At 35.9% G+C, this 24,744-nt stretch overlaps 1 protein-coding gene and 1 pseudogene across 8 annotated transcripts; one reads left to right on the top strand and one right to left on the bottom strand.

Annotated features, from left to right (window-relative positions):
* The first annotated feature begins 81 nt into the window (after positions 1-81).
* On the top strand, positions 82-18,640 carry ZNF658 (zinc finger protein 658). Of its 8 annotated transcripts, XM_042913412.1 has the most exons (7): positions 86-160; positions 2,524-2,582; positions 4,276-4,429; positions 7,013-7,073; positions 7,661-7,787; positions 8,084-8,179; positions 14,833-18,640. In XM_042913412.1, exons 5-7 carry the CDS (start codon positions 7,718-7,720, stop codon positions 17,724-17,726), a joined length of 3,060 nt encoding a protein of 1,019 aa, XP_042769346.1. In that variant the 5' UTR covers positions 86-160; positions 2,524-2,582; positions 4,276-4,429; positions 7,013-7,073; positions 7,661-7,717; the 3' UTR covers positions 17,727-18,640. The 8 variants fall into 8 exon arrangements, with proteins under 8 accessions (XP_042769341.1, XP_042769346.1, XP_042769344.1 ...); XM_042913407.1 differs by lacking the exons at positions 4,276-4,429; positions 7,013-7,073 and adding an exon at positions 2,254-2,352 and having other exon boundaries at positions 82-160; XM_042913410.1 differs by lacking the exon at positions 7,013-7,073.
* A 5,125-nt stretch (positions 18,641-23,765) lies between these two features.
* On the bottom strand, positions 23,766-24,526 carry LOC122204543 (annotated as a pseudogene).
* Positions 24,527-24,744: the final 218 nt, after the last annotated feature.

Here is a 24,744-nt window from a genome sequence, read left to right as displayed (position 1 = left end):
TCACGGGCCTACCGCGCAGCACTCTGGGAATCCAGCTTGGGGGCTCATTCTGCGCAAGTGCACATCCAGCCCTATCTCTTTCCGCGGGCCTTCCCTGCCTGAAGAGGACACGATCTCGGCTTCCTTGGGTCTGTGGGGGAATAGAGGCTGCGCGCCGGGGGTGAGAGCACTGGGGACACGGCTTCGCGAAGTGTGGGGCTCTGCTAGGTCGGGTAGGTTTGTGTGCGGCGAAAGCCAGGGGGAAGTTCGAGGAAGCTCCTGGCAGATTCTCCCCTCCTCCAGCCTCTGTGCATGTGCGGGGGGGGGGGGGGGGGGGGGGGGGGGGGGGGGCGGGGGGGGGGGTGTTGGTTCCCACCTACTTCTGCGGAGCTGGTGGGGCTGAGTACCCTGTCTGGAGAAGGTACTTCCTGTGGGTTCTGGGTGCTGGGACTGTGGGCAGTGGAAAGGGAATCCGCCTTTATGATGTTTTCGATGAACATGAGGCTACCAACAGTAGCTTGTGCATTAGTCTGAGAATTAAGTGTGTAAGTTACTGTCACAAGATGCTTTGTTCCCTTTGGTATTTTATTTAAGCCTCACAATTGCCTTTAACATTCCATGTTAAAAAGTGAAAGGAACTTACTGGGGACGGAATGATATACCTGAGGGCACGGCTGGTAGGTGAGAGAGGCTGGAATAAATACAAGTAGATTTTACTCCCTACTTTTTACTCTTTCCAATATCCATTCTGCCCCAAACCCAGAGGTGAAACCTCTGGAGCTCTTAGCAGAGTCCCCAAATTTTCAGAGGAGATATGATTGTGAAGTGAATATGGACAGAACCTCACAATGTGGTAAATATTTCCTGGGATTTGTGGATTCTTTTTAGAGCCCCTCCTTCAGACAGAGAGTCTTGAACCTTCCTGCACTAAGCTATCTCCATTCTCAGAGGCACATTCTGATAATCTAACGCAGTGCTGGCCAGTAGAAAGATAACACAAACCAAACATAATTTAAAATTTTTCAGTAGCAACAGTGAAAAGATTAAAGAGGTGAAATTTGTTTTACTGATGTGTTTAACTCAGTATATCCAAATTACTATTTTGATTTGTGAGTAGGCACACTTCAGGTGCAGTAGTTGCATGCAACTAATGACTACGTTACTGGATTTGTAGTGAATTCCAAAGTCACATTTAGAGTGTTAAATGGAGATTTCAAATGCAGTAAATTTGTTTCTCAGACCTGGATCCCAGCCCCTCTGGAGGAAAGTAGGTCTTAAGATAGGAAAATGAGAGCCCTAGAAACCATTGTCAGCTCTTCTGACAGATCCTTCACTGGAGTTTCAGAACAGAGGCAGAAGGTTCAGGAAAGGCACAGGTCCTGATTTTCTATACCAGAAGCAGTTCTTGATCCCTGTACAGCATGAGTGATGTATATTCAGGAGTATTTTCATGAATTGTGTAATTTTAAACAGCTAGCTTACCCCACCTCCACCGCCCCCCCCAATAAATCCTGCCAAAATATGACTCTTGGTAATGTCATCACACCCCTGAAGCCATCACAGACTGGACAGTGGCACTGGACCTCCTTGCAGAAGGTGGTAACTTGAGGTTGAGAGGGGTGGGTTACTGTCATGCTGCACAGGAACAGGCATGTCACTGGATGGCTGGTGAGGACATGATGCCCAGGGACGATATAACCAGCCGGAACTGGTGAAATCTTAAACAGCACCCAGTTTCCTTCATTCTCCCCTCTTTCCAGATTCTGAGCTGCCCTCACTCTATGTCCATCAGCACATATGGCATCTAGTTATGCGATGCTCCCTCTTTCCTGAATGTAGGTAATAATAAAAGGAGAGTAGAAGAAAGGCGTTCTATATTGGACACTTTGGAAGCCCAAAATATTGGGCCTGAAAGAATGATTTTTGTAAAGACACCCAAGGCAGAATCAAGAACTAAGCACAGTACTGTTTACTTAAATAGATAAGTACTATAGGCATCTTATTAAAAAATATGTCTTATAAGTTGCAACCAAGTTAGAACAAAAAGTTAGAAAATACATTTCTTGCATAAAGCATCCCATCTTTGTTTTGGAGTTTTCTGGGGAAGTTCTAACTCAAGGTATAAAGACAACACAAACTTGATTAACAATCACATCTAAGTAATTTTTTTAACAGTTTAAATGAAGGTAGAAGGTTTTACCTTTGTATGCCTGAATTTGTTTAACCAATCTCCTTTTGTTTTATTTTGTGTTTTTTGTTGTTGTTCTTAATTAGAAGGGGACATAAATTGTTAATTCATCGACTTTTGAGTTACACAGCAGTGAAAAGGAAAGTTTAAGCCGACATAATCATATTGGAGATGCACTTGTTCAGGTACTGCCTCTGTGTGGTCCCTCCTGTTCTTTCTCAAGAATGTCAAAAGGACATTCTTCTATAGGGAAACCTTTTTTTCTAGCTGGTGTTATAGAAATTTTTAGGCAAATGAAAATAGTTGTAAGGCAGACCAGGTTTCTCATAACTCTATTTTTCTTTCCTCTTCCCCAGGAGAACCTTTTCATTTCTTTACATTCTTCAAGGAGCAGCAGAAAATGAACATAGCTCAGGTGAGTTCTGTTTTAATAATCTGTTTGTTTTACAGTAGATTTTATAAGGGCTTAGGTGTCTATTCACATGGAAAAGTAAAAATAGAAATGGATCAGATGCCTTCATAGGTGGAGATACAGATGAAGAGCAGAGCAAAGGTAGCATGTGGATATATGTAGATGCTCTTATATTACAATTTTATCAAATTGGAGCTCTAAATTTATTTTTGAATTTTTGGTAGCCATGTCAGAGTGTTAGACAAACAATGCTTTTAAAGGTCAACACTGATGAGATGATTATGCAAACTGATACCTCATAGAATGTTAAGACATTTGAAGTTCAAAAAAAATCTGTTTATCTTTTTTTTTTTTAATTTTTTTTTTAACATTTATTTATTTTTGAGACAGAGAGAGAGCATGAACAGGGGAGGGTCAGAGAAAGAGGGAGACAGAATCTGAAACAGGCTCCAGGCTCTGAGCTGTCAGCACAGAGCCCAACGCGGGGCTCGAACCCACGGACTGCGAGATCATGACCTGAGCCGAAGTCGGACGCTTAACCGACTGAGCTACCCAGGCACCTCCCAAAAAATCTGTTTTTCGAGTAGGTGATTTAGTTAACAATTTGTCAGTAATAACTCTAAAATAATATAGAACATTGTCTCTACTTGTTCTTCAGTAAAAGTAGAAGACATAATGCTAAATGTGAACTTGGTCAATTCTATTTTCCAGAAATTCAAACATAAGAGTTGAATAAGACATTTTTTCTGATGAATCAACTGAATATCCTTAAAATTACTGTCCATAAATATTTTGAGTACCCTTGGTATTTGGATTGCTCAGCAGACAATTTAAAATTGTGTTCTGTTTCAAATGTTTAAATACTTTCTGTTCACACTTGGTTTCTCTCCCACTTGCCTGTCATATCCAGTGACCAGAGACTTGACTGTAATCACATCCTTGAGTCTTGTCAAGTCCTTTCTTTACCTGACTTTTCTGAGCACTTGTCTCTGCTTCTCACTCTGCCCTTCTGGAAAATTTCTTTGTTAGTGTCTGTGACACCCTCCACTGGCTTTTTCCTTCCCCTGCTACTATCTTTGTGGAGTCATCTACTTTCCCTTGTACTTTCATGTGGCTCATCCCCCATTTTTGTCCGTGGCCTTTAATCTGCTCTATTATCTTGGTATGGTTTTATTCTCTTTATTTTTATCTAAACTTTATTGAGATTCAGGTCATATACCATGCCATTCACCCATTTTAAGTGTAGAATTCAGTGATGTTTTAGTGTAAATGTGCAGATATCACCACACTCAATTTGAAAATACTTTCATCACCTTAAAAAGCACCTCTACATTTTATCCCTTCTCATCTGCTCATTTGCCTCTAAGCCCCAAGCAACCACTAATCTATTTTCTGTCTGTATAGATTTGCTGACTCTATTATTTCTTGTAGGAGGGTTCTGCCTATGACAAATTTTGTTTTTGTTTATCTAGGAGGGTTTTAATTTTTCTATTTTTACTAGTTATATAATTCTTGGTTGACAACTTTTTTTCTTTCAGCATTTGTCATACATCATTTCATTACCTTCTGTCCTCCATGGTTTCTGATTAGTAATCTGTTTTTAATACTGTTGTACATGATGAGTCACTTCATTCTTGCTACTTTCAGTATTGTCTCTTTGTCTTTGTATTTGACTGTTTGATTTCCATGTGTTTAGGTGTGGATCTCGAACTCTAAATTTATCCTACTTGAAGTTTGTTGAGCTTCTTGGATTTGTAGATTAATGTTTATCATGAAATTTGGAGACTTCTTGGCCATTGTTTCTTCAAATATTCTTTCAGACTTTCTGTTTGGGACTCATGCATATGTTGGTAAGCTTAATGCTATCCCATATTTCATTTTCTGTCATTATTTTTTCTTTGTTTCTCACACTACATAATTTCATAATTTCTCACACTTCATAATTTCATAATTTCAGTCCACTTTGTTCATTCTTTCTTTCACCTGCTCAAATCTGCTGTTGAACCCCTCTGGTGAAATTTTGATTTAGTTCTTATATTTTTCAACTCTTGAGTTTCTATATAATTTATATTTGTTATATTTCTATCTCTTTATTGATATTCTTTATTTAGTGAAATTTTTTTTTTATATTTTCCTTTAGTCCTTGGACATTGTTTTCTCTAGGTATTTGACCATATTTAAAATAGCTGATGTAAAGTTATTGCCTAGTAAGTCTAATGTCTGCTTCCTTAGGAGCAGTTTCTATTAATTATACCTTTTCTGCACATATGTCTTTCTTTCTTTTCTTGTTTACTAATATTTTTGTTGCAAATTGGACATTTTAAATAAAATAATGTGACAACTCGAGAATTTCTCCTCTCCACAGGGGTCATTGTCAAAATTTATTTTGTTCAGTGACTTTTTAAAAAATTCTGTAGAGCCTGTTTCTTGTCATCTGAGGCAGCTAAAGTTGTCTACAGAAATTTCTTTAAATGCCTAGAACCAGTAAATTTTCCAGTCTTTGCTAAGGAGATCTGTGCATGTTTGGGAATTCCTTCTACAGTCAGACAGGCAGTTAATAACTCTGCATTAACCTACACTTCCTTCTAATGCCAAACTCAGAGTCACCTAGAATTGACAGCTTAGACCCTTCTCACATCTTTCCTGAGCATACTCACAGCCTTGGGTGTATGCACAGCTCTGTGCAAGTATATGACCTCCTAGATTTCAGGAATATATCAGAGCTTTTCAAAACATTTATGGACATCTCATTATCCAGCTTTTCCTTTCAATCTTCTTAGTTAAGCCATTAATTGCCCCAGCTGTTATCTACCACCTCAGATAGCCATTAAGTTAAACAAATGCCTTTAGTTGTTGTTGTATTTAATGTTTATTTATCTTGAGAGAGAGAAAGCATGTGCATGTGGGAGGAGCAGGGAGAGAGGTAAAGAGAGAATTCCAAGCAGACACCATGCTGTTTGCACAGAGCCATTGCAGAGCTCAATCCCACAAACTGTGAGGTCATGACCTGAGCCGATACCAAGAGTCAGACACTTAACCGACTGAGCCACCCAGGTGCCCTGCCTTTAGTTGTTTTTGACAAATACCTGTGAGAATAAGGCTTTCATGCTCTGAGCTAGCTCAAACAAAGGCATCCTGATAAGCAGGGTCTTTTAGGAAACCACCAAACAGGTCAAATAATGACAGTTTTCTGTGAATGAGGCTTTGATGGATCTCCAACCCAGTTCTGCTGTTGTTGTGGTTGCCAGGCTTCTGGTTGCAGACCATTGGTTCTCAAACTACTGCAGAGTTGGGAGAGAGAGGGATGGGAACAGGGTAAGTTAAAAGGATATGGATCAGCATTCTTATTATGATTCCGCTGGTTTTTTTTAATGTTTTGGAGATAGCCTTTGTTAATTTCTATAATTTTGCCAGTTTTTTCATTGTTATTTATGGGCGAGAGAAATTTCTTAGATCCTTCAACATTTAATATTTACGTCACTTGTTAGCTTATTTTTTTTTAATCCAAGTGATTTCATTAAGTCAGATAGTAAAGAGATTGGCAAAATGAAAGCAATGCCACTTTTCTCACTAATTTTTTTAGTTTTGGAGGATATAATTAAAAAATTTTTTTAGATTAAATTTTATGAGGGGTATTCCTGTTCTTTTGTTTTTTTTAGTTACCAGCTACTACTACTGAGTTTCACACACAGGAGGTACTCACTTAGTAATACCGAAGACATGAATGAACAAATAATTGGATACATAACTGGGGGGAAAAAACTTGCTTCTATCCTATTATTTCTTAGTCTTTTTCTTTTTCTTTCCTATTTATAATTGTGATAAGAACACTTACATGAGATCTACTCTCTTAGCACATTTTTTATGTGTATAGTACAATACTGTTAACTATAGGTGAGCTACACAGCAGATCTCTAGAACTTAATGATTTTGCATAACTGAAACTTTTTACCAATTGAACAGCAACTCCCCAATTTCCCTTCCTCCCAGCCCCTTTGAAGTGCTTTGTTGTGGAAATTTTCCCTTTTCTCATTTTCTAAGATTCTACCCTTTCCTGACTCTTACTACTTTTCAGAAAACTTTTTATTTAGCTTTGTGGCCTATACTTTATTTGCCACCCTCTTTAATATTCAGGCTTCCTCAAATTCTGTTTGGTATTTTTCTTTCCTCAGTCCCATATAGGATGCATAGCAAGCATATAGCTCAAATTGTTGTCTGTTTGCCTCTTAAAATTTTAGGTACAACCCAAATTGCTAATAAGTCCTAAATTCTTGCCTTCATTTTAGACCTCGCTTCTGTGTTCTAAAACCATGTGTATACTAGTTTAAGAGATAGGTCCGGTTTTATGTTCACAGACCCTTCAAGAACAACATGAACAGATCTGTTCACTCAAACTTCTAACATTTATTTTCCTTTTGTTTCCTAAATGTCAGTGTTTAGCATCAACATTCCAGAAGCTGCTCGTACAGTTAGACTAGGTGGTTGCACAAGAAGGTAGTTATCAAATTGGTTTTTGGTGCTGCTCTGTGATTATATCCCTATCATTATATTCATTGTTGTTACTTCAGTTAAAATAATGTTCTCTTATATTGCTCTCTATGGTTCCAACTGCCTGGTAAGTTGTTCTTTGCTCTTCATGAACTCTAGATTTATGTTATCTTTACGTATTTATTTATACCTAAGTTTGATTGTGTAAAATATCTTCACAGCTTACATGTTATCTCTTCTTTGTCTCTCATTATTTACAATGATGATGCCTGAAGAGGGAATGAACATCTTAGAATTCTCTAAATACCCACGGTAATCACTTGGGATGTAGAGGAAGAATTGTAGGAAGCCTCTATACGTTGAATTTTTTTGTCTTAAAAAAAATCTATGGTTTATAAACAGATATAAATGAATTATAGTAAGTTAAAAATCTTGATAACTGAATAACTCCACAAAGACAAAATTAGGTCAGAAATAGATGCCTTTTAAACCATTTGTTTTAAAGCTTAAAAGTAAACAGGAAAAATAGTAATTCTCAAAGATACTTTCTTTTCACTTAATTCTGAATCCGTGAATAAAATGTATTGTCACAGGGGTCTGTGTCATTCGAAGACGTGGTTGTCGAATTTACCCAGGACGAATGGCAGTACATGAGCCCTGCTCAGAGGACACTGTACAGAGATGTGATGCTGGAGAACTATAGCCACCTCATCTCAGTGGGTAAGCATACCTTAGTATGTGACTTCCTCTAGGTTACGTTTACTTTTTTTTTTAAAGTTAACAAAACACATGGACTCTTTGTAGAGATTAATGTTGTACAGGCTTTTGAGTAAGAGGTCCAAGATAACTGAAGCCTTTAAGGAAACAGAAACAATGTTTATGTTACTACTTTCCATGGAAAACTTCAATTGAGCACATTATTTTGCTTCTCTTGCTACTGTTAACTTTCTACACCTTTGGAATCCAAAAAGCCAATGGATCTGGTCTATATATACCCTCAATTGTCATGTTTACAGGGTATTGCTTGACCAAACCCAAGATGATCTTCAGGTTGGAGCAAGAAGAAGAGCCCTGGTCCTTAGAGGAAGAATTCCTAAACCAGAGGTACCCAGGTGGGTGAGCACTGACAAAAGGAAACACTTGGGGTAGTTCAACTTTTAGGGGAATACCTTCGAAAGTTTGTTTTATCCTTTTAAACAGCTCTATTGAGATAGTTTACATATTGGACAATCCACCCATTTAAAGAGTACAATTCGGTGGCTGTTCATATATTCACAGATACATGTAAACATAACCACACTCCCATTTTCATCACCTCAAAAAGAAACCTTATACCCTTTAGCTATTGTCTCCCTTCCTCCTGTCCCCTACAGCCTTAGCAATCACTAATCTACTTTCTGTCTCTATAGATATGCCTATTACATTTCATGTAAATGGAATCACACATTATGTGGTCTTTTATGATTGGTTTCTTTCACATAGGATTACAAGATTCATATGTATCAATATTTCATCCTTTGATTGACAAAATAAGGTCTCATTGTTTGTTCATTCTTCAGTCATTAGATGTTTGGGATTCTACCTTTTGGCTATTATTGAATAATGCTAATAGAAACATTCATTTACAAGTTTTTGCATGGATTTATGCTTTTTTTGACATGTGTTTTTATTTATTGAGTTATACTTAAGAATGGAATCACTGGGTTTTATGGTAACTATTTCAGGAAACTCCAGACTATTTTTCACAGTGCCTGCACCATTTTTCATTCCTAATGACAGCATATGAGGGTTCTGATTTTTCCACATCTTCACCAATAATTGTTATTATCTGACTTGTAGCCATCCTAGTAAAAGAGAAGTGATGTATTATTTAAGTTTTGATTTGCATTTCTGTATTAGTCATCTGGCCTGGCATAATAAAATACCATAGTCTGGGTGGTTTAAATAACAGAAATTTTTCATAGTTCTGGAGGCTGGAAGTCCAACATCAAGGTGCCAGCATAGTTAATTTCAGTGAGGCATCTTCCTGGCTTGCAGAGGACTGCCTTTGACTATGCCTTCATATGGCCTTTCCCGTGTACTTGCATGGAGAGAAAGAGAGCTGTGATGTCTCTTCCTATTCTTATAAGGACACCAACCCTATAAGAGTTGGAGCTGTACCATTATGACTTCATTTAGCCTTAATTATTTCTCCAAAGGCCTTATCACCAAATTACATTGAGGTTGAGGGCTTCAACATATGAATTGCAATTCAGTCTATGACAATTTACCTGTTCACTAGTGATGTCAAGCATTTTTTCATGTGCTTGTTAGTATTTGTGCAAACTAATAAACAATTTCAAGAATTTCAAAAATTATAGTTTCAACATAACTCTTAGAGCAAAAAGGTAAAATCATCCTGAGCGTGTTTACTGAAAGTTTTTGTTGTGAAACTATTAAAACAGATTGCATAACATAAAAATTGACATAATTTTTGGACCATGCGTGTTTCCCAGTCACTAAATATAAATGATTTGATCATATTAGTTAGCTAAAAAAGATATTCCTAAATAAGTATCTTTGAAAGATTGTAATAAAAGGATAGTAAAGTTATTAAGGCAAAAATAAAATAGTTTAGGCGGGCGCCTGGGTGGCTCAGTCGGTTGGGCGGCCGACTTCAGCTCAGGTCATGATCTCATGGTCTGTGAGTTCGAGCCCCACGTCGGGCTCTGTGCTGACAGCTCAGAGCCTGGAGCCTGTTTCGGATTCTGTGTCTCCCTCTCTCTGACCCTCCCCCGTTCATACTTTGTCTCTCTCTGTCTCAAAAATAAATAAACGTTAAAAAAAAAATTTTTTAAAAATCAAATAGTTTAGGGTTTCATGTTATCATTCAGGTTTGAATTTAGGCAATAAATGCATAACTTAAAAAAAAACGCCCTCTAGTCAAGAGCACAAGTTACGCATTTGAATGACTACACCAAACAATATCATACCAATTATCATAAAACACAAAATAATGGAGTACTAAGAATTTAAAATTCACCAGTATTAGGAGGTAATAATGTACTTTATCTGATTATATTAGACATGCTATGAGCATTAAATAAGTATGCCTATATAAACGTAGATGATATTTATATTAAAGGGAACCATATATTTGTACATGTATCCTGAAATCAAAGAACAAGCCTTTCAAGTTCCCATGGATTTATTATAAGATAGTGAAATGCAATATTAGTCTAAAAAAGAAAACCTCAATAAATCCAAATTAGAATCCCATAAATAGTAATCTGAACATATTTTGATAAATCTAGAAATTAATGATAACATGAGTAAAAAAAATCTATTGATATGGATATTTCAAAGATTATCTCTTTTAAACAACATATAAATACAAAAGGATATCAAATCCAAAATTGCATGACATTTATAAAAATAAATATGCATATTATTAACATTAGGATATGTGTAAGTTAATGAACAGAGGTAAATTGGTAGTCTCCTAGTAATAAATTAAGCAAGAACAATAACAAAAATGTACTAATACAAGCAGAATTTAAGAGTGAAATTAAAAATTAATAAACTGGAGGATTGAGAAATTGTCGTATGTTTCTTAGAATAAAAAACAGTAAAATGAATGAGCTAACCCTAACAAAAACAAAAGAAAAGAAGCACTTATGTGATAAATTCAAGATTGTAAAATTTAATGCAATATCAAAGCAAATCTCATTCATAGAAGTGATGTGATAGGATTTGCTCTGTTAGATATGTAAAGCTGTGAGAGTTAAGTAGTATGAAACTGGAGGTGGGATAGTTTAATATAATAGTGAAACAGAAAAGAAAGGTCAAGAAAAACACATATGCTTTATAGATAATTGGTCTTTGACAGGTGGTTCTATTCCCACAGATCAGTGGAGAAAGAATCTTGAGGTAATCTTTTGGATCTACATGAAAAATGGGATTCAGGTGGCTTAAAGTCCTGATTTTCAAAGCAAAACTAGAAATATTCTATATGATAATGAGAATGTGTTCATGACTCTGCTTAGGGAAGAAATTAATAAGATATAAAAAGTATTAACTGGGGGAAAGATGGAGTAATGTATTTTGTTTTACTCTGCCCACTAAGTACAGCAAAATGTATACGTGTGTGTGTGTGTGTGTGTGTGTGTACAGACATAAACATAGACCTATATATATGTATATGCATATTATATATAAAAGTATATATATATATATATATATATATATATATATATATTTGTATGTTTAGAGAGAGAGGGAGAAAGACAGAGACAGAGAGAGAGGGAGAGAGGGGAAATGTAACATTCTGATAGATAACAAAACAATGAAGGTGAACTAGGGGCCTTGGCACTTGATAAAATACAGGGTGGTTAGTGTTAGGAAAATGCTGGTAGGGACCCTGATCTCTTACCCTTCTCCATTGTTAATAGAGCAACCCACTCCTCCAACTCCCAAAGGTGTCTGTGGAAGTTTAGTCCACACTTGGCAGTAGTGAAGCTGCACTCCACTTCTTTTGTTGGCATGATTTCAGAAGAGGTTGGCTAATACTGAACATTAATTTTGATAAGTCCTATTTATTAATTTTTTCTTAAGGATCATGCATTTGTTGTGCTGTCTAGAAGTATCAAAACTCAAAGTAACACAGATTTATTCATGTTTTCTTCTAGAAATTTTTAAATTTCACATTTTATATTTTATGATCCACTTGGTGTTAGTTTTCATAGACAGGATGAGTTATGTGTTAAGTTTAAATTTTTGAAAAGGGGAGTCTAGTTATTCTAGCACCATTTTATTGAAAAAATTATCATTTCCTATTGAATAGCATTTCCATTGTTCTTAGAAAATGGATGAACATATATTTTGTATATGGTACATAAGTATAAATATATGTGTATATTTGTACTTTTATTCTGTACATTTTAGGCTATATATTTCTGTGGTATCTCTATTCTTTTTTATTTATCTACATATTTATCCTTCCCCAGTACCACATTAATTTTATTACTCTAGATTCTTAATTAGACCTTGAAGTCAGGTAATGTGAGTCCACCAATTTTCTTATGTATAAATTTTAAAATGATCTTCTTGATATTTACAAAAAGCATGCCAGCTATTCAACTGGGATTGTATTGAATTTATAGATCAAAAGAGGATTGATATCTTAACAATATAGATTCTTCCAATCAATAAAGAACATATACATATCCTTTTATTTATGGTTTATTTGATTCTTTTTATCAGTAGTTTTCAGCAGATACCAAGTATTTTGTTTTTTGTTTTTTCAGCACTATGGTAAATCATATTCCTTGTCAGATTTAAAATTCCAGTGATAATTGCTTGTATATGATTGGCTTTTGTATATTGGCTTTGCATTTTGCCTTGCTGAAAACAGTTATTAGTTAAGGAGCTCTTTTGAAGATCTTCTTGGGGCTCTCTGGGTAGACTTACTGTGTATCGTTTATTTCTATTCTTGCTTTATTGCATTGGTTGGAACTTCCACAGTCTGGAATAGAAGTGCTGAGGGTAGACAGCCTTGTCTTTTTCCAATCTTAGTATTCAGTCTCTTATTCTTAAGTAAGTCTCTTATTCTTAATTATGATATTAGCTACAGGCTTTCTGTATATTCCCTTTATAATAGGTTAATGGATGGAATTTGAATTTTGTAAAATATTTTTTCCCTTAAATGATGTGATTTGTCTTCATTCTTTAGATGATTAAGATGATGGATTACATTGATTGACTTTTAAATATTGCAATAGTATTCTTGGGATGAACCCCCACTTGATCCTGATAAATCATTTCTTTTCATATATAGTTCTTTTTGATGCTTTTTTTTTGAGGATTTTTACATTTATGTCATGAGGGATATTGGTCTGTAGGTTTCTTTTCTTGTGTTTTCTAGAAGAAATTATGTAAAATTGGTATTTTATTATTATTATTATTATTAGTATTATTATTATTTTTAATGTTTGGCAGAGTTCACTAGTTACTACCATCTGATCCTGGAGCAGTTTCTTGGAACTACATCTTTGTCAATCACATATTCAGTTTCTCAGATGCTGACCTGTTGTGTTACCTCTTCCTTCATGAGTTAATTTGGTAGTTTTTTCAAATGAAATTTGTCCATTTCACTTAAATTGTCAAACTTACGGGCATAGAGTTTCCCCTAATATTCTTTTACTGTCTTTTTAGTATCGTATCAGTGTTTATGTCCCCTCTTGCATTTTTTTCTGATATTAATACTGTGTGTCTTCTCTTTTTTCTTCTTGGTTCTAGCACTTAAAAAAAATCTTCAATGAACTAAGCTTTGGTTTCATTTTTTTCTCTGCTTTTCATTTCCATTTTCATTGTCATCTTTAGTCTTTATTATTTTCTTTTTTCTTTCTTTAGATTTAATTTGTTCTCTTTGTCAAGTTTCTTAAAGTAGAAGCTTAGGTGACTGATTAGAGGTCTTTCTTTTCTAATATAAAAGATTGTAAGCTATGAATTTATCTCTGAGAACTACTTTAGCTGCATCCCACAAATTTGTATATGTTCTAAACAGTTTTTCATTCAATTCTAAATATCTTAATTTCTTGGGAGATTTTCTCTTTGACTAATGGATTAATTGGAAGTATATTAACTTACAAATATTTTGTGTCTCTCCAGGTAACTTTGTGTTAATCATTTCTAGTATAATTTCTCTGTGGCTTGAGATTATACTTTATACAATTTCTGTTCTTTTATATTTGTAAAGATTTTTCTTGTAGTCCATGATGTGGCATGCCTTGATGAATATTTTATGTATATTTAAGAATAATATGAATTAAGCTATTTTTAAAATGTTCTTGGATTTTGAGAGTATAGTTATTCCAAATGCTGCTCCATCCCTTCTAGCTATAATATTGTATTCCTGCCTCTTTTCCCTTTTTTCCTTCCCCTACCTGCTGTGTTGCCACAAGTACCCTAAAACAGATTTATTTCTTTTGCAGATTCCATGGAGTAGATAGGAATGTAGTTTTAGGAATAGTTGCGGTAGTGATTGTTGTTACCATCCCTGAATGTCCTATAAATAGAACTTGCTTAGGATTCTTCATGATCTTTCCACTAAGCTCTTGGTTTGGCTCATGGAAAGAAATTTTGCAAGTGTCCAGTCCTTTGTACCTGTGGCAATGGAACTTTCATTTCCTGTTAAACCTATCTAGAACCACAGGGAAATATTCCATTTTTGTTAGGCTTGAGTAGGGTGCATATTGTCAAAAAGATTTTCTGTTCTGTTAGACTATCTTTATTTCAGACCTTTGGCCAGAAGGAATAGGGTTTTCTTGTAGCTCTTTTTGTCTGTGTGTTGTTGACTTTGGATTGCAGGCTTCTCCAACACTCCAGTACCCCATATAAGAATTATGGGAAACAGAAAAGCCTTGAAATCCTCTGTCATGTCATTTCTTGAGTCCCAAAGTTCCACATTCCATTTTGTAGCATCTTACTTTTTTATTTATTACTGATTGATTTATTGATTTTCCAGGGATATTTTAATTGTAAGAGGGAGGACTTGGGAAGATAGCTACTCCATCTTGGCCAGCACTGGAAATAATACCTGTTTTCTTTAAATAACATGGATGAAGAGAGAGAGAGTATATTTCTTTTTCTCTGTGTGTATGAATTACTAATCTCTGGGAATGTGACCTGTAACAGTAGATTACAATACATAACAAACATATGGCTATAAATTCCTTTCCATAAGAAATGTAAGATACAGAGATGTTTTCTATTTTTCTCATTTTAGGATATTTCAGCATTGATATTCACATTGAGGAGAACCAGGAAAAACAAGAGAAACCTCTGTGGCAAGTAATACTCACTAATAACAAAACATTGAGTAAAGAAGAGCAGAAAGTCTTAGAAAAACCATTTAATCTGGATATAACTCCAAATTCTTCAGGAAATATGCCTTGTAAATATGACTCATGTAGAATGAATTTGCCAGGTGTTTCTGAATTAATTATTTGTGATAGAAACTATTCAAGAAAGAAGGCTGATTACATAGATGTATGCAAAAAATTGAAGCTTGATACTAAGCATGAGAAAACTTACACTGGAGAGAAGTCTTACAGATATAATAAAAATGTAAAACCTCTCAGTTATTGGAAAAATCATCAGAAACTTCAAACCCTGGAACAATCTTTTGAATGTAATGAATTTGGGAAAATTTTGCATGATAAGACTGTTTGTGTTATGGGAGAGGAATCCTATAAGGATGATGAATTTAGGAAAAACTGTGATAACTACATGAGAACTGGCACAAAAGAGAAATGCTTTCATCTTAATGAATGTAGGAAATCCAAAACCACTATTGAGAATTATAATAAAGTTCACATGGCTGTGGCACACTATGAATGTAATGAAAGTGGGAATAACTTCAGCAGTATCTCATCTCTCACTCAATCTCAGAGAACTGCTACAGAACAGACTAGTTTTGCAAGCAATAAGTGTGACGAAAACTTGAGCCAGAGCTCAGCCCATATAGTACAAAAAAAGACACAAACTAGAGATGAATTTTGTGTGTATAATGGATGTATAAATACCTTCTACCAGAAATTAGACCTTATAGTATGTCAGAGAACTCACACAGAAGAGGAATTGTACCAGCGTGGTAAATACAGGAGGTCCTTCCATCAGAACTTAGCCCTTAGTGTACATCAGCAAAGTGAAACTGGAGAGAAGTCATTTGAATGTAATGAATGCAAGAAATCCTTTTACCAGAAAGTACAACTCATTCATCATCAGAGGACCCATCCAGGGGAGAGACCTGAGGAATGTGGGGAATCTTTTTGTTCAAATTCACACCCTATTCATTATCCTGGAACTGATATAGGGGTCAGTCTCTATGGATGTAGTAAATGTGAGAAAACTTTCTGTCAGAAGTTAAACCTCAGTGAAAATCTGACAGTTCACACAAAGGAGACACCTTATGATAATAGTGGATGTGGGAAATCTTACAAGAAGTCTGCTCTCGTAGTATGCCAAAGAACACACACAGGGATGAAACTCTGTCAAAGTAATGTATATGGAAAAACATTCTCCAAGACGTCACATATCAGAGAACATCAGAGAATTCACACAAGGGAGAAATCCTACAAATGTATTGAATGTGGGAAAGCTTTCTCTAAGACATCGCATCTCAGAGCACATCAGAGAATTCACACAGGCGAAAAACCCTACAAATGTGTTGAATGTGGGAAAACTTTCTCTCATAAGACGCACCTTAGTGCACATCAGAGAATTCATACCGGGGAGAAACCCTATGAATGTAATGGATGTGGGAAAACTTTTGCTGATAATTCAACCCTCAGAGCACATCAAAGAATTCACACAGGGGAGAAACCCTATGAGTGTAATGAATGTGGGAGGCCTTTTACCCATATATCTGTTCTCAGAGCACATCAGAGAATTCATACCGGTGAGAAACCCTATGAATGTAATGACTGTGGGAGATCTTTTGCCCATAATTCAGCCCTTAGAGCACATCAGAGAATTCACACAGGAGAAAAACCCTATGAGTGTAGTGACTGTGAAAAAACTTTTGCCCATAATTCAGCTCTCAAAGTACATCAGAGAATTCACACAGGAGAGAAACCATATGAATGTAATGAATGTGCAAAAACTTTTGCCCATAATTCAGCCCTCAGAGCACATCAGAAAATGCACACAGGGGAGAAACTCTATGAATGTAATAAATGTGGGAAAACTTTTTCACAGAAGACACACCTCAGTACACATCAGAGAATTCACACAGGTGAGAAACCTTATGAATGTAGTGAATGTGGGAAAACCTTCTCTCAGAAATCATACCTCAGTGGACATGAAAGAATTCACAAAGGGGAAAAACCTTATAAATGTAATGAATGTGGGAAAACATTTGTTTATAAGGCAGCTCTCATTGTCCATCAAAGAACTCACACAGGAGAGAAACCCTATGAATGTAATGAATGTGGGAAAACTTTCTCCCAAAGGACACACCTCTGTGCACATCAGAGAATCCACACAGGGGAGAAACCTTATGAATGCAATGAATGTGGGAAAACTTTTGCTGATAATTCAGCCCTCAGGACACATCAGAGAATTCACACAGGGGAGAAACCCTATGAGTGTAGTGAATGTGGGAAAACTTTCTCCAAGACATCACACCTCAGAGCACATTTGAGGACTCAGACAGGGGAGAAACCCTATGAATGTAATGAATGTGGGAAAACTTTTTCCCAGAAGTCATATGTTATTGCACATCAGAGAATTCATACAGGTGAGAAACCCTTTGAATGTAATATATGTGGGAAACCTTTTGCCCATAATTCAACTCTCAGAGTACATCAGAGAATTCACACAGGTGTAAAATCCTATGAATGTAATGAATGTGGGAAGACTTTCTCCCAGAAGTCACACCTAAGTGCACACCAGAGAATTCACACAGGGGAGAAACCCTATGAGTGTAATGAATGTGGGAAAGCTTTTGCACAAAATTCAACTCTCCGAGTACACCAGAGAATTCACACAGGAGAGAAACCCTATGAATGTAATGAATGCAGAAAAACTTTTGTCCGTAAGGCAGCTCTTAGAGTACATCATACCAGAATGCACACCAGAGAGGAAACCCTTACATGTAGTGAATTTGGGAAGTCCTAATGGGACTCAGATCTTATTGGATAACATATATTAAAGAAGCTTATGTCACATAGACTGGCAAATTGTTTCCTTTTCCACTAGGCACATCCATAGCTTGTCTAATTTCACAATCTGTCCTTCATTCAAGTGAGGCTGGTCATGGAATATGACACTATTACATTTAATCTAAGTCTAACCTTCAGAAGTCACCTTACATTCTTTCTGTCTTATACTGTATAGAGATATTTCCAGGGCAGACTTCAGTGCCATGTATTAAATATGGTAGAACATAAGGTGAAAGAAGCCAAATCTGAATAACTGGGTGAAACAGCATCTCCACTAACATCTTCACAAGTTGGCTTAAAAGAAAAACATCAAGTTGTACTCTGTTGAGCTTTTACGGATTTTGTTCTATTGGTTAAACACACATAGCTTAGATGATTCTGTTATGGTGGGACAAAACCCTATGAATATAAATGTCAGGAAGACCTATAAAATTCAGCCTGTCACTATGTATCAGAGATTTCATATGAGGAGAAAAGCTGTCAACATCTTGAGTGATCAGAAGCCTTCATTAAAAATTAGAGAAATCTCAGGGAAAAACACAAAAGCCTTTACTAGATGTTAAACATCAAATAATTAAGATTTGACCAAAATCTTATAATTTGATAATTTATATTTTAATGCATATTGAACAGTTGTTTCAGATTTTTTTTCCTGAGGAAATGTATCAGTTTCAGAATTGAAGATAAAATCTTCACCCAGAACTGTTGTACCTAAATTTGTGATTTATATATAACTTCAAGTTTTATAGAAAATATATAATAAAATATTCACCTGTACAGAAACTCACTGTGGAATGTGAAGTTTTAAAGATGGAGGAATAACTTAAATTCTGTGTACAACCGCAATAAATGTTTGTGGCTAGTCTCTGAGCTATGTGGTACATCTGTATTAGTTTGTGTAATAATTTATTATTGGTGATGAGTTCTAGTAGAAGACAGCAACCAAACCTCCTCTGGACCTAATCCATTTTCCTTTTTGATTTATAATTTATGTTCTTCTGTTGGCTTCCTTCAGCTTGATGCTGTTGATGCTGTGAGATTTTGGCCTGCCTGCTAGTGTGGCCCTGTTTTTCTAGGATATTGGAGATCCATAAGATTTCCTAAGTATCCTCGTGTATCTGGATGGGTGAGTGGGCTGAATGTTGATTCTTACATGGTTTTTTGGCCTTCATTATATCGCACTAGTGGCTTATTTTGCACTGTGTAATTATAAAGGAAATCATCTCCTCATCCCTCTTGTATGCATGTAGCCTGGGCATCTCGTGTAGGCTCGTTTTCCAACCTCATAATGTATGCTCACACTGCAGCGTTGCAAACCAGTGTTATTTCTATCCTGCTAGGACAGTAGGTTTTGGAATTGGAATGAAAAAGGCTACTTTCATGTCATAAGTACCACACTGATATTGAAAAACAGACTAACTTGAGAACAGGTATTTTTTTGACAGTGGGTTGTTACCACCCAGCGGCATCACTACCAAAGAAAGCCATTGGATGAAGGCTGTATCATCATAGTACCAGGGCTACTACACCAGCCACTGAATCAGCACTCCTTGTGACAAGGAAGTTCCAGCAGCTAAGAAAATGTTTGCTCTTCCTCAGTCTCTGTGTTCTTCCTCAGTCTCTGACACCTTGATGCAACTTGAGCTTATTGCACAATGTTCAAAGGGAAATGAAGGAAAAAAACATCTCTTTCCACATGTCTGATTTTTTCAGAAAACTGTATGAAAAGGAAATTATCAAATCTTGAATACATTAAAAAAATTAACTTCAGTTTAGAATAGTGTTAGATTTAAATAATTACCAATACTAGGTCCTATATACTCACCCAGTTCCTCTTATTAACATCTTTTATTACTCTGGTATATTTGTCTTAACTAAATAGTGACACTGATACATTATTAACTAAACATCATTTTTCAGATTGCACTGTTTTTTCCTAATATTTTTTTTATATTTCAAGATGCCATTCAGGATACCACATTACATTTAATAGTCATGTCTCCTTATCTTCCACTAGTCTGTGACAATTTTGTAGACCTTCCATGTGTCAGTTACCTTGACAGTTTTGAGAAGGACTTGTCAAGTATTTTATAGAATACCTCTCGATTTGGATTTCTTATATCTTTTTTTTTTTTAATGATTGCACTGGCACTACAGATTTGTTTTGTGTATTCATTTTATTTTGTAGGAAGATCACAGAGATAAAATGATATTCTTACCATATTAATAGTATATGCTATCAACATGAATAATCACTGATAATGCTAAGCTTGATCACCTGGTTTAGGTTGTATCCCTCAAAATTGTGTAGGTGAGCACTATGCTACTTGGTAAAATATTATTTTATCTTATTTAGTTTATATTGTACACAAACTAATATCAGAATCCTTTTTATATATTTCTGATTTTAATGTTGGAAACTATAAATACAGATAGATAAAAATTATAACACCAAGAATTTAAAAACTTCACACTGATCCAGTATATAGTCCAAAATTTTTGTTTTTAGTGTTTATTGGAATATGAATGAATCATTGCCCTTTGACCCTAAGGATTTAATTTCAGAATTTTATTTTCATACATCATCATCAGAGTAGTGTCCAATTCTTCTAAACCATTTAATTGCTAAAGCTTGGACTTTGAGTAATGAAAAGACTGAAAGAAAGTTTGTGTTTCATGAGCTTATCAACCCAGATCATTGCATTAACCCAGATAACAATAGGAGATATGAACAATGACCAGCCATCATAACTAAGAAATCTGATAATAGGAGAAATAAGTAAAACTTAGAAAGGTGGAGTATTAAAAGCTTTTAGCTTGTATAGGGTCTTTCAAAAGCATTGATAAATTGAATGGTACTAGTCAGAAGATTTAAAAGGAATGGGTGTGTTATCATTAGAAAGCTAAGTTTAGAAATACATGCTAAAGCCATAGGTAGATGACATAGATATATAAAGATGAAGGAGCAGGTTACACCCAGATAATAACTAAACAATGGAAGGATCATAGAGAAGCAAGAGCTACTAGTGAAGCAAGAACACATGGGCATATGTTACTGCACACATATAATGCATATTGTCCAACATAAGTGTGAATGAAAATCTAATAGGAATTCTTATAAAAGCAACACTTCTGGGAGAAAACTATGCTGATTAGAGTATATGTGGAAAACAGTTTTGTTGATAAACACGTTCTCAAAACAGGCATATGCCTCTGATAGAAGATAGTAATGCAATAGCACAGGTAGAATGTAATTATGTCCCTATTGAGATAAAGAATAAGACACTTACTACACTACTCTGGAATCCGGAGAAGATTGTTGATGGCCAGAGTGCAGTAAATCCAAGAGAAATAGATCAGAAACCAGCAAGAACAGTGAGAAAGTCGTTAGCATAGAAAATAAGGCAACAAAACACTAAATAAACAACATTAAAAAAAAAAAAGATTATACATGACTTGTGACCAGACAAGAGAAAGAAAAAAGTTACACATTGAAAAATGAATACAAAGTCTAAAATGACAATACTGCCACATTGCCAGAAAATGTGGTGCACTAACAATGACAGTTAAACAGGATTAAAGTGCTGAAGAAGACTCATAGGACCCAAAATGACAATGCTGACAAGTGTGCAATTTATTAAGGGAAAGGGGCGCAATATAGCATGTCATTAAAAGTAAGGATTTGCATCACAGCCAAAGGCTGCTTCATACCACAAGGTTTGGATAATGGCCAGGCATCAGCTCCCATTTTCCTCCATTGTATGAACACAATTTCACTGCCAGAAAAGAGCCATGTGCACAGAATCACTCAGAAGCTCAAAATGGATTTACTGCTGAGGTTTCTTTCCCCTGCCAGATATGTAAGCATATTCTTGCTATGTAATCAGCCCCAAAAGCAGAGGACTCTAAAGGTCTCAGTGAAAACAGGTATAAATCATCAATCACACTGTTATTAATAAACACTGTTGATAAGTTGTTAAAACCTGCCTCCAAACATTTTGGACTGCTGGTTACAAAGAAACATTGTTAATATATTTCATTCCTTAAACAACAGGTAATGATGTGCAGATACCTTAGCTCAGGACTATTCTGGGTCTGCAGGACTTAACCCTCACAGCAAAGTCCACCATCCTGATTTTGGGTCAAAGCCTTTTATAACAAGAGTAAAAACAACAACAACAAAATTCATTCTTAGTTTGATAGCAATCATGTAGATGTGTCTTTCAATAGCATATAATCAAATAGATAATCAAAACACATATACATATTTCAAAGAGTTGTAATAATCAGGGAGGGTTTGTATCATTTAAACCATCCTATAATGCAGCACAAATTGTCTTATATTTTTCCCTTTTGTTTGCCTCCCTGATCTATAGCTATCTGTACTTTTGGTATACATCTATTAAATAATTAAGAACCCTAGTCAATCTATCATCACTTAAGTCTAAATCTGTAGGCCAATTCTGTTTCATAGAATAGTATTCTGTGAAATGAAAACCATAAGAGACAGACACATTAGTATTATTCCACACAGTCATTGTCTGAGCTCTGGTCTATTTGTTGATTAGGAGTACATAAAACCATCCTGGAAGTATGTTTATTAAATTAGCCATTGTACAGCTCCCTCATTTTTTTTTATTAAAACAAAATTTTAATGTTTATTTATTTTTGAGAGACAGCATGAGCAGGAGAGGGCAGAGAGAGAGAGAGAGGGAGATCTAGAATCCAAAGCAGGCTCCAGGCTCTGAGCTGTCAGCACAGAGCCCAACGCACTCGAACCCACGAACCGTGAGATCATGACCTGAGCCAAAGTCGGAAGCTCAACTGACTGAGCCACCCAGGCGCCCCAGCTCCCTCGTTTTTTAGAAGAAGAATTTTGGTAGTCTTTGTCCCAAGGGACATCTAAATCTAAGCTAAAAGAGCATATCATTCACTTGTTCTGAACTTTTCAAAAGGCACCAGAGTGATCTTAGATTTTCCTCCCTTGTAACACCCAAAGGTTGGCGACTTTCCACTAAGCAACAATCTCACATTGTACTCACTTACCATTAATTGAAAAATAAACCTTTCTCCTTGAAGTCAGTGATGGTAATGGTAACAAGATGAGATTACCAGGCCTTATTCTTTGGGCCATTCCCAATCATATAGAGTTGGATTGGATAAATACAGAGAAATATATCTATTCAACCCACTAGGCAACAAAATATTTGCATAGTCAAGCCAAACTAGGTGAAATATAAAGAGAATTTTGTCCATCCCATCAATATCTTGGGAATTCTTGTTATTAGTCAAATTAATACACATAGTTTCTGGTTTTAGAATGTTTTTACACCTTAATTTTAGCCCTGTTAGGGCCTTCCAGATATGGCATTTAAAAAATAAAATTGTAAAGTATAGATGAGTTGTATGTAAACTTATTTTTCATCCCCTATGATATGGACTGAATGTTTGTGTCCCTACCCACCCTCACCCCACCCCTGAATCCATACTTTGAAGGCTTAATTCCCCAGTGTGGTAGTATTTGAGATATGGAGCATTTAGTAGGTAATTAGGTTTAGTTGAGTCATGAGGATGCAGCCCCCATGTTGGCTTAATGTCCTTATAAGGGAAAGAGACCAGAGCCCTCGCACTTTGCTCCATGTCAAGATATAGCATGCAAGGAAGCTATCTGTAAACCAGGAAAAGGACCTTTACCAAGAACCCCCACCATGCTACCAATCTGATCTCAGATTTCCAGCCTCCAAAACTGAGAAATAGATATTTGTTATTTAAGGCACCATATGTGTGGTGTTTTGTTATAGCAGTCTGAATTAAGACATTGTATTCTATCTTCCCAGTACTACCAATAAAACAGTGATTTAACTAATCAAGACTCAACTTTAAGTCCCTCATGTTAAATTGCAAAACAATGCTGAAGGTTTGTAGATTAGTGCTTCTATCTTTTGTTACCCTGTGTATTGAAGCAGATATTTAAATTGCTAATTCTAATTGTTTATTAAATGGTCACTAAATTAACCACACTTAATCCAGTAGTCCAGTTAGTATAACCTTTTAGTTTGGTATATCTTTTAGTTTCATAGGAACTTTCAACCACCATCTTATGCAGTTCCTCCCAATTTTCACTGTCATTTTCTGTTCCCATTTTTGGATTCAGTTCCTGGAGAGAAACGTCTGCCACATTCACTCCACTCCACATAGTCACACTTGGGACACCATGTTCTTCCCAAATCCATCTGTGGCAGCTGCTGGGTTGAATGCCAAGTTTTTTCAGCCATAAAATATCTAAATCTAACAAGATCCAGATTACACCCACTTCCTCTAGGTGACATATGTGGGAATATCTGCTGGGTTGGAAACCATAATTATGAATCAATAAGGGCTGTATGTGACTATCTGAGGAATAATGAATTTGAAGACATTAACATTCCTCTGCACCGGATTGAGATGGCTCTTTCTCTGCTGCTGGCAGACTCCTGTAGTTATCACCACAATCTTAGAACTGGCAGTCACAGGTAATCCTTATCTGTCATGTCACAGCTTCAGGTGTCTGAAGAAATAATGTCCCATGTTGCAGATCCATCATTTCTCCTTTGAGTTTATCTTCCAAAATGCCCACAGGGCAAGCTCATCATCCTGAGGCTTTCCCAAAATACTGATGGCACACACTGTACCAACATCCACTACAGTGATCTTATTGTTTGAGACGGTTGCCTCTTCTACAACTGGTGTAACCAGTTTTTCCTTAAGAGTTGCCATTGTATCCAGGAAAGAAATGTCTGTAAAAGTCATGTGAAGGAGACAATGTCAGATTTCTGGCACTCTTTTCTCAGACTTATAGCCTTAAGAACTATGAAGAATAAATGTTTTTTTTAAGCCATCTAATCTATAATTTATTATAGCAGCCTGAACTAAGGGCCCATCCATATAACCTCATTTTCCTTAATTACCTCTTTTAAGGCCATGTTTCTAAATAC

Source organism: Panthera leo, chromosome D4 (genome assembly GCF_018350215.1).
Source record: "Panthera leo isolate Ple1 chromosome D4, P.leo_Ple1_pat1.1, whole genome shotgun sequence".
NCBI lineage: Eukaryota > Metazoa > Chordata > Mammalia > Carnivora > Felidae > Panthera > Panthera leo.
This window is presented reverse-complemented; position numbering and strand designations above follow the sequence as displayed.

Coding starts and splice junctions, on each gene's coding strand:
- ZNF658 (XM_042913407.1), top strand. Junction 7,788..8,083: donor TAGCCACCTCATCTCAGTGG/GTAAGCATACCT, acceptor TCATGTTTACAG/GGTATTGCTTGACCAAACCC. Junction 8,180..14,832: donor CCTAAACCAGAGGTACCCAG/GTGGGTGAGCAC, acceptor TTCTCATTTTAG/GATATTTCAGCATTGATATT.